Source organism: Trachurus japonicus, chromosome 19 (genome assembly GCF_045865225.1).
Source record: "Trachurus japonicus isolate A0001 chromosome 19, Traja_1.0".
Taxonomy (NCBI): domain Eukaryota; kingdom Metazoa; phylum Chordata; class Actinopteri; order Carangiformes; family Carangidae; genus Trachurus; species Trachurus japonicus.
In genome coordinates, this window is record NC_140925.1 from 10646225 (window position 1) to 10656961 (window position 10737).

General features: G+C 46.9%; 1 protein-coding gene across 1 annotated transcript in view; it reads left to right on the top strand.

Moving 5' to 3' along the window:
- LOC146967453 (glutamate receptor ionotropic, NMDA 2C-like) overlaps positions 1-10089 on the top strand; it is a 60386-nt gene extending 50297 nt beyond the window's left edge. Inside the window, exons 14-18 of the mRNA XM_085760949.1 lie at positions 1861-2021; positions 3142-3329; positions 4928-5160; positions 6442-7050; positions 7717-10089. Coding sequence (XP_085617075.1) covers positions 1861-2021; positions 3142-3329; positions 4928-5160; positions 6442-7050; positions 7717-8658 — 2133 coding nt within the window. The 3' untranslated portion in view covers positions 8659-10089. The remainder of the gene's footprint in view (positions 1-1860; positions 2022-3141; positions 3330-4927; positions 5161-6441; positions 7051-7716) is intronic.
- The last annotated feature ends 648 nt before the right edge of the window (positions 10090-10737 follow it).

Below are 10737 nucleotides of genomic sequence, written 5' to 3' on the forward strand. Positions count from 1 at the left end.
TAGTGCAGCTGATGAGCAGATTAGTGGAGTGGGGGGCTTCAGGTGTGCTGCTGAGGGGAGAGGGGAGCCGTGCCCACACTGGTGCACACACACAAACACACATAGGAAACACAGGAAACACAGGAAAAGGGGAAAAACACACGGGAAAGAAGTCGAGGTGCAGCCACAGCTGTAACAACTTGAAGCTAATTTGAGGCTTCAACAGTCTCCGATAAATGAAACGATTGTGTATTACTATTTTCTCACTGAGCCATCGCCGTTAAAAAGCAGGAGTTGGTTAATGAAAGACTAACTTTGAGACAAACGGTTAAAATCTCTGACGTACAACGAAGTAACTCTGCAGCTAGAATGTATAGGAGGAGCATTTACATCCACTAATCATTCTTCCACTGCTTGAAAAGTGTGAACTGATCCTTTAATTTATAATAATCTCCCTCTCTCGCTCTGTGACGCGGCTTTTGTTCAAACAGCTGACAAAAAAAAAAAAAAAAAGACTGAAAAGCACTGCTGCAGCTGAAGAGCGATTATATTAACACACACACACACTCACACGCTCACATTTTGATTGGCCCATTCATGTGCGCTCGGCTCAAAAGGTCAATGCCGTAACCAAGATGAATAGGTCTTTCCTGTTTACAGTCTAATTGAGCTCTAACGGACGTATTTCTGCCTCGTAACCGCGATATGCGACGGCTCGACGTGAAATGTGAACTTCGATCGAACATCACACAGATTGAAGCAGATTAGGATCAGATCATTCAGTCAGTGAGTGAGTGAGTGAGTGAGTGAGTGAGTGAGTGAGTGAGTGAGTGAGTGAGTGAGTGAGTGAGTGGCATCCAGTGTGTTCGTGTTTACAGTGTCGAGTTCAGCTGCTCATTAGATCAGAGTTGGAAAAGAAAAAAAAGAAAAAGTGGAGTGAGTCTAAAATGGATTTCATTTAACTGAGGAGTCCCTCGTCCTCTTTACTCCCTTCTACCCCATTTTCTCCTCCTCACAACTTCTGCGTTTCTGCCTCTTTTTTATTTTACGTTCCTTCCTCTCTGCTTTTTCTCCCTTTTCTTTTTGTCTCCTTGTTCCTTTCCTCTTTTCTATTTTTTCCCCTTTTCTTTTATTTCCTTTCACCCTCCTCCTCTCCTTTCCTCTCCTCTTCTCTCCTTTCCTCTCCTCTCCCCTCTTATCTTCTCCTCTCCTCTCCCCTCTTATCTTCTCCTCTCCTCTCCTCCCCCCTCTTATCCTCTCCTTTCCTCTCCCCTCTTATCTTCTCCTTTCCTCTCCCCTCTCATCCTCTCCTTTCCTCTCCCCTCTTATCCTCTCCTTTCCTCTCCCCACTTATCCTCTCCTCTCCTCTCCTCTCCTATCCTCTCCTCGCCTCTCCTCTCCTCTCCTCCTCTCCTTCCGTTGCTTGTCTCTCATTCCTTCCCCATTTCTTTCTTGTCAAACTCTCTTGTCACTCCTCCATTTCCTCACACTACTTTCTTTTTTTCCCGCTTTTACTCTCTCTTCTGCTACTCTACTTTTTCAAATCTGTCCCATCTCTCTCTTGCCTCTCCCTCCTGTCTCATCCCTCTCCCTCGTCTGCCCTCCTCCCTTCATCACCTCCCATTTTTTCTTCATCTTCTTTTTTCTTCCTTGCCGTTTTGTTTCTGTTGTTTCCTGCCGTCTCTCATCTCCCCTATTCTGCTCCCACTCCCTTCAGTCTCCCTCCTCTCCACTTCTTTCTCTCTTCTCCCTACTAAACCTCCTGTTCTTTTACCTCCCTCTACTCTGTTGTCTCCCTCTTCTCATCTCTCATCTTCTCCCCCCCCCACCCCCGCCCCGTCCCCGTCCCTTTTCCTCTCACCCTCCTTTATCTCCCCACAGTTCCAGAAACCACACGAGCATTACCCTCCTTTCCGCTTCGGGACCGTCCCAAACGGGAGCACAGAGAGGAACATCCGCAGCAACTACCCCGACATGCACACACACATGACGAAATACAACCAGAAGGGGGTGGAGGAAGCCCTAGAGAGCCTCAAAACCGGGTACAGTTTTCCTTAAATTTTAACTACATAACACGCCTAGACAATGGGTAATATGTAACTGATCCTCTCTGAGATGGCACAGTAATGATGATGATGATAATTTGGGCGATACAGCAGAGATTTGATGCTCTTTGTGTTGTTTGAGAATTAGGCCAACGTTAGGGTGTATTTTTAGATGAAAAAATCTTGTGTATCAGCTTAATTTTTAGAGAAAAGTGCTGTCAGACGTCCCATCTTCACAGAGAACAAGTTGAAAACGTTTGAAGAACTACACCAGGGATTTGGCATATTTTAAACCCAATACCTACAAACTGTGTGAAACTATTTTTTTGGGCTGTGTGTCAGCAGATTGATAGTCATAAAGGTCGGTGATGACATTTTTGGTCACGAGAAAATGAACACTACTGACTTGAGAGATGCCCTGACTCTCTTACTAGTGCCACCATGTGGTTGAAAGTTTTCAAAATGTCTCAACACTTGGACAGATTTCCATTACATCTTCATCAGTTTAAAGGGATAATTAAACATTTTGGCAAATTGGCCCATTGCCATAATCCCTATAGTTTTAGCAGTAGCTTCGTCACCTTTAATTGTCGGTGCAAGCTATTTTTAGAACGGCGGAGGCGCGGAGCAGAGCCGCGAGCTGCTCAGAGCTACGCTATGGAGGCTAATGGGATTTCTTGGTTTTGCACGGACAATTAAAGGTAACGAACCTACTGCTAGACTATAGGGATTACTGTATGGCAATGGGCCAATTTGCCAAAATGTTGAACTATGACTTTAAAAACATCTGTGCTGCAAATACTCACAATACAACCAAACATGCAATGTACGTGTACATTTAGTTGTGTTGTGAGTAAGTTGCATTGTGTTGATCTCTCAGGGCCACGATGCTGAGGTGACAAGTCTCTGCATCCAGATTTTTTAAGTTAATTGAAAGCAAACGGCAGCCTGGAAGCGTCTAGAGGCCAATGTTATGTTTTCAGGGTTTACTGTTCATACAAACCTACTGTTACTGCAAGAGAGAGACATTCAAATGAGAATACAGTGCACGTATTTAAGATAAAACTACGGAGGAGCCAAGCTGTCTCTTAGACGCAGGTGTCTACTTTACTTGCAGGAAACTGGACGCCTTCATCTACGACGCTGCTGTTTTGAACTACATGGCTGGGAAAGATGAGGGCTGCAAGCTGGTGACCATTGGCAGCGGGAAAGTGTTCGCTACCACAGGGTACGGCATCGCTCTGCAGAAGGACTCCCGCTGGAAGAGGCTTATTGACCTGGCGCTGCTGCAGTTCCTCGGAGACGGTGGGCGGCGATCCAAAACCCTTACATGATACGATGCACAACCGACGCCCGCACATGCGCTCTGACACTGTGCTCGGTTTTTATCTTGTTTGTATTAGTTTGCGTCTCACCGGCACTCTGTATGTGCGCCGCGGAGCTGGCATCAATCCAGTTCAGTGTGTGCTGCATCAGCAGGGAAGTGGGCTTACAGGGAAGAGTTAATATCCTGGTGAACAGCAGGGAGCGTTAGGGATATGATTATCTCCATGACACACACACACACTCACACATCTTACCTACACTTACCCACAAACACACTCGCCATGACGGCCACCAGTGTGGAGTTAATATCCTCCCTCCTCTGAGAGCTTAAGACCACCCCACACACACTCACACTGGCTCCCACTCGGAGCTTTTTCCGTGATGATATAATAAATAGCGAGGTTATGGTCGACATACGGTAACTGAGTGATAAAATGGGCCGCGCTCCTCTGAGGCCGCTGGGGAGAGCGCTGCACAAGAGGTGGCCACCTGCTCTGGAGGCCTGGAGGAGGAGCTCATGTAGTAATGACAGCTAACGGAGACAGGCACAGTAAATTCTTCTTATTTAAATGCTGCTTCGTCAGCATTGTACCAAACAATAAGGCAATTTTGTTGTATACATTCACGCTGCAGCTGCAAAGTGAAAAAAGTCTGTGTTTTTTGTTTGAAAACTTACAGTAAATAACAAAGACTTTGTGTTGTCTGATGTTGCAGCATTTGACCATAGAAACTCCATTTTATATAGACAGATGCCTAAATGTCAACTTGATATATTGGGTATACAGTATTTGCAACATTGGGATCACTTGAATCGATCAGTGAGCACTGACTTCCAGCTGAGGAAGATGTGCAAATTTAAAATGCGCATTGAAAAACTCCAATATCACAAAGCGTAACTGAGGCAGGGAAGTTGATGAATGGACAAAAGCACAATGTGAAAAACTTTGCAGACAAATCATGACGTGCATGAAGTCCAGTATGTGCTTTAAATATCCAGTGAAGCACCATGTCCATTAAATTAGATTCTAGCTGTCAAATATCATGGAAGTATCCGTTTTACTTTGATTTTCCTATCTTTAACCTTTACCTATATTCTCTAGTGCCAGGTCAGTGTGCTGAGAAGGTAAAAGTAAAGTGGATATCAACCCTCAAATGGAGAAAGCCCCCTGAAAGAGGCAGTAGGTGATGGTGGCTGCAGTCGTGGCCTGGTAGAGGATTACCCCTGAAAATACCAAGTGTCTGCTGATGTGTGTGGATCACACACTTCAGTAAAGTCCTGATATTTGGTGCCAAAGTGTTTGCAGTGGCTGAAGTTCATTGTCAGCACTTTAACCTGGAGTTTGATTTCTGTTGTGTTGGCGAGCAGAGAAAAAAACAACAACAACAATGTGCCATCCATCTGAGACTTAGCGACTGCATTGTACAGCACTTCCAAAACAACAGAGCAGGTTTCTGCAGGAGTGATTACCTCCAGGATATTGTAGCCTGTCACACCTCGGTTTCTTATTTTCCTCCGTCAAGTCACCTCACGCTCTCCATCTCTCTTTTCTCCCCACCTGAACCTCCGACCTCTGCAGGAGACACCCAGCGCCTGGAGACCGTGTGGTTGTCGGGCATCTGCCAGAACGAGAAGAACGAGGTGATGAGCAGCAAGCTGGACATCGACAACATGGCGGGCGTCTTCTACATGCTGCTGGTGGCCATGGGCCTCAGCCTGCTGGTCTTTGCCTGGGAACACCTGCTCTACTGGAAGCTACGACACTCGCTGCACAAGTCCCGCAAACTGGACTTCATGCTGGCCATCAGCAGGGTGAGATTAGAAGAATTAGTCCATTGATTGGTTTTTTGGGGGGAGAGGGAGGGGGTTATTTAGCATTTATGAATCCTTCCTTGGTTGGTTTGCTGATTGCTGAGTTCATGGAAGTGGTGTTGAGAATTGGCTTCACTGATTTTTACATTGACGGTTTGGTGAAGTGACTTATTGGCTTCCTGTAATTGGATTAGCTGAGTGACAACTCGGATGAGTGACTGAGGGATTGGCTGATTGTCTTCACTTTGAGTGGCTGGTTGGCTGCTTTGTTTTCCATTTAATGTGCTGTTTTACATGAAGAGGCTTTTTATGCGATGATAAATTAGTGCTAATTAATGTGTATTTGCATATAATTACATGGTGTCCTTGTCACTGAATTAGCTAAAGTATCACTGTGTTCTTCTTACAGGCAGAGAAGAGATTAAAAGAAAGAAAAACAACACTGCTTTTAGTTTACTCAGCATTTAACTTTGATTGCTTAGCGCTCATTAGCCGTTAGCTTAAATCAGCACCCCGTTTGTCGATGCTGTGTTGTTGTTGTTGTTGTTGTTGTTGTTGTTTTTGGGTAATGTGGCTGCTGAGGCAAAAAAAAAATAAAGAAGAAAAACTCCAGCTGAAGTTTCAGCCAGGGGAATGTCTATGGACACCAGTCTCTATGCTCCTCCACTGTGTAATTACACCATTGTGCCTGGATCTGGGTTTTATCAGATTACCGGCTAAACGGCAATCTGATCATTAATCCGTATGGGGCGGCCCCAAGGGCTAAATTAAATTTGGCTCTTTCAGGATCTCTCTCCGCCAACTGTAAGCGGAACTCAGTCGTGGGATTTGGTCGTGTTTGTCCATGCAGTTAGAAACGGTTTGTTCTTCTGCAGGAAACCTCAGGCGTGTGTGTGTGTGTGTGTGTGTGTGTGTGTGTCCGTGTGCATTTATTGGGGCAATCCTCTCATCTTAAACTGTTTTTCTTTGAGTCCCGGGAGAATGCATAATGAATTTGTGACTAAGTCTTGCCTCAGTGACAAAATGAGATATTAATGAAATCTTTTTTTTTTTCTTTAAATTTACTGCCACTGGGGTTTTTAATAGTTAGGAGGTGGATCGTCACTTTCAGATGCACAAATAGGTTGAAAAAATCTCATCCCCTCAGGACGACTAGGTTGATTCAAGGTTAAACAGTTTGTGGCCAACTATTGATTTAATTACAAATAATTACCTCTCTTCCCCCGTTGTCGCTCTACCTCCTCTCACTTTCTCTCATTCCTCCTCTGTGCTTCTCTTTAGGGTATTTACAGTTGTTTCAAAGGCATGGAGGATCCCGGGCATTCTTCCCGTCTCGCCAAACCTGACCTGACCTCCAACTACGCCCAAGCGAACATGCTGAAGATGCTTCGCACTGCCAAGGACCTGGTGTCCACTGCCAACGTCGAGTGCTCCCTGGACAACGCCACCAAAACCATAGAGCAGCTGAGCCGTCATGGCGGCACGCTGCCCGTCCGCGTTCCGCAAGTGGCGTCGGAGGCGGCGCCCGGAGGATTCGCGTACGTGACGGAGAATCACCTCTCCCTCCCCCAGCGCTCCCTGACGCCACCTCTGGCTGCCGTCACCTCTCTGAAACATCAGCGGGGCGTGGCGAGGCCCACGCCGCTGCGCTACACGCTGCCGACCCGCTCTACTTCGTGTCTGTACGACCGTCCGCTTCCCGTGTCGAGCCTCAGCAGCCCGCACCTGGCCGTGGGCGAGCCGCTGCCTCATCAGCACCCGCACCACTACCAGACCACGGGGAGACTCTACGTCGACGCTCACCCTCACTCGCCCTTCGTCCCCTACGCCGACCTCCAGCTGCCCGACATCTACGCCTCCCACCCGATCCCCTCGCCGCAGAACCACCAGGTCTTTTATTTATTTATTTATTTGATTAGGACATTGCATATTAATCAACATGTCAGCCAGAGCATCAATGTAAATATGCCGGAGTTAGCATAGTTGCTAATTCACATCCGTTGTCCTAAGGCAAGTCATAACATACAAACAATATACCAGTATACAAATAGATAAAACACAGTTTTACACAAAAAAAGTTACGTATGAGAGCAGGTCTGGCTTGCTACTAACCACTGTTTGAGGGTCTTTTTGAAGGTGGTGTAAGTGGCACAGTCTCTAACGTAAGCTGGTAATATATTCCAGGACTGTGTTCCTCTGATGGACGCCACCATTTGACCAAATTTGGTCTTGTGCCGTTGTATGTCACAGTCACCTCTAGTTAGTGCTCTGGCGTTTATTTTAGAGGATTTTTTTCTTTATGAAGTTCTGTAATGGTGGAGGGGCTAGACTGTTTAAAAACCTTAAAGATTAGACAAACATCCAAAAACAGCTGAAAACTATCAAGGTCCATGATTTTGTACTTATTCACAATTTTACAATAATGGTAGTATATAGGTTTTTTGTCTAGTGTTTTAAGTGTTCTCTTGAATAGAGACTTGATTGGTTTTAAAGTACTCTCGGATGTATGTGACCATGTTGTGTAGCAGTATGAGATGTGAGTAAATATCATTGCAGGTGCAGGCCGGTTTCTCCCGCCGGAAAAGGAGGTCCAAGAGTTTCCAGTGCGAGGACGGGGAAGCGGAGCGGAGGAAACACAGGGACCTGGAAAAGTGCGAGAAAAGTCCCGTGTGTCTGAGCGAGCTGAAAGCCAACCACCTCCAAGAGAACCACATCTCCGCCGCCAGCGTCAACAGCGTTTACTCAGGGGAGGCCGTGGGTCCTCGGGTCGAGAACTACAGCTCCTGGCCGCCGGAGGACCTGGTGCTGAGGGGGAGACGCCGCCACCGCCGCCCCTCTTTCCTCAAAGCGACTTGGGGCATCGAGCAGACGCGGCAGCTCGACGAGTCCCAGTCGTCGCTGTCCAGCCAGTCGCCTTCCACCTTGCCAGATCTGTTCCCATGCATCATCGCGGCGACCACGCCCGCCAAGGCCCTCAACAACCCCGCCCACCTTCGAAACAACCTGTGCCTCCCGCGGAACCAGACCTACCTCCACATACGGGAGGACCAGAGGAGGCCCAGCGGGCGCAAGGGCCAGAAGCTGCGCTACTCCCACTCCGCCCACCTCCCCACGTACGGAGAAGCGGTGCGACACGGTGCCGGGTTTGGGCGGGGGATGGTGCGGAGAGCCACCAGCTTGCTCAGCAGACAGTACACCAACTACCTGAACTCGTACCCGGGGCTCCCGCTGTACCACGGCCCGCTGGACCTGCAGCACCACAGCCAGACGCCCGGCGGCCACCCGAGCCCCGTGTGCCAGCTGCTGGCCTGCGGCGGCGGGCGCTGCGGGGGCCAGCGGGCGCTGCTGTACCAGGACAGTGTGTACGGCGCCTACGGGATCTATCAGGGGTCTGGATCAGAGGCCCAGACGTGTCAGGGAGCCGGCGGTCCGCCCGCTGGGAGCCCGTGTATCCTTCGGCCGTGGCGACGGGTGTCCAGTCTGGAGTCTGAGGTCTGATGGGAGACGTTACAGGACGTTACAGGACGGACACTGGGGGGAGGACAAGACCACTGTGGAGAGGGCGTAGCGGTTAGTTTAATGAAATGGGTAGAAGTTATGACTTGAAGTAAGTGTTAATTCTTTTAACGTGACTTTTTGTGGTGACAAGTAGAAGTTTGGGTCTGCAGGTTTAGGACCGGCGATGGGTGTTCACATTCACACAGTGAGACGATGAAAACTGCACAGTTATGATGAATCTGTCCTCGAGGTTACTGTACAGTAGGTCGGCAGGTTTTTACTTGCTGCTTTCCTACAGTACGACAACGCTTGTGTATTTTTCTGTGCTTTAATGTGCACTAAGATTTACAGCAGTCCCACGGTGTCGGCGCACGGTTAAACTATAACCAGAGTTTTCATGCTGTGTGTGTGTGTCGTGTATATTTTATCGTGGGTTGGTTGGTTGGTTGGGAGGGATTCAGTCTGGGGTGTTGTCGAATTAGATGAACTGTTTACAGAGGTAGAGGAAATAAGTGGAGGAAATAAGGGATCGTCTCTTTAAATAAACAGCCACCAAAAACAAAGCAGCCACTGTAGCAAGACTGGTGAAGACAGCTGTCACGTACATCGCTGTACACGTGAGGAGTTTAATTCCAAAATGAAACATTCAGTATAAATAAAACATTTTGACTCCGGACACAGAAGAGAAACAGTTTTTCTAGTGAGTGAAATAATCGTTTTGAGACGTCTGTAAAAAATGAATTTCAGGTAAATCCATGAGGTATTTTTAAACGTTTTGGAGCTAAACCCTTCACGTCTTGTTTTAGCGAGGAGTCAGGAGGAAGCAGAGACTTTGTGAACGCAGTCCATATGAACACAATCTGCAAAAATCGATGAAAGCTTCGGGACAGCATTGACCAGCACTAGGTGTCTTAAACCTTGGACTCTTGTTGACCTCACTGGGTCTCAGCTCGAGGCTTCAGTTCAGCACAACATCACACAGGGCCTCACGATAAATAAATTCTGTATTCTAAGTACTATATCGATATAGAGAAAACGTGTTATTTGAGGCTGGTTAGTGTCATATTCATGTATTCTACATATGATAGAAATTTATAGTCACTTAAAAATTTTCTAATTACACTTCTGGCACATTCTGAGTTTTTTTTTTCTTTTTTCTTTTTTCTTTTTTGTAAAGCTGTCGCTGGTTTACTGGAATATTTGTTATTACTGTATTAACTATCAGTTGGCCTATATTAAGATTTTCATCACTCTTTCTTTTCCACTCTTTTATATTCCCTCCTCACCCCTCTTTTATTTCCCATCCCCTCTAACTGTTTAATGATCAAATTTAAATGAGGTAATTGAAAGCTATTCTAGTATCTATATTACCCGGCTCCCTCACCCTGTAATTAATCACTTAGACCAATTAAAGAGCCTTTTTGGATGAAACATGCATGTGTGTGTCTTCTTTACAGAGCCGCGGCGCGCTGTGTGCACGTGGAGCAGGTAACGCAGCCAGTTAGTTTAGCTTAGCATAAAGAAAGGAAAAGGAAAAGACCAAAGGGAAGAATATCCTCTTACCATTACCGGCTCTGAAGCTCTTTGATTGACAGGTTACATGTTAAACTCTACATGTGCCTCTTGACAAGGAAGCAAATAAGCACATTTTCCCCCAGAACGATTAAGTTCAAGAAACACAGAGGGAAAAGAAAGAGAGGAGGGAGGAGCGGAAGAGGAGGAAGACGATCTGGTCGTTGATCAAAGCCTCCTTCTCTGATCTTGTCATATGGAGGTCAGTCATCTGCCGCAGCATCCTGGAGGAATATCCTTCTGGTGTTTGGGTCACATGTCAGCTGGTGACTGACACAAATACGCTGCAGATAAGAGACTGCGCCAAGCGGCAGCCATCTTCTTCTTCTTCTTCTTCGACTGTTTCTTCAAATCCGCCATCAAACTTTTGAACCTCCTCCGACGACTCCGACTGCAGCGCTGAAAATGTTTTTTTTAATCCAACGTTCGTTCACCTGGAGCAAGTTTGTTCAACGATAAAGCCACTATAGCCCAAGGTGACCTGTTGCCATGGCAATTATTCTCTCT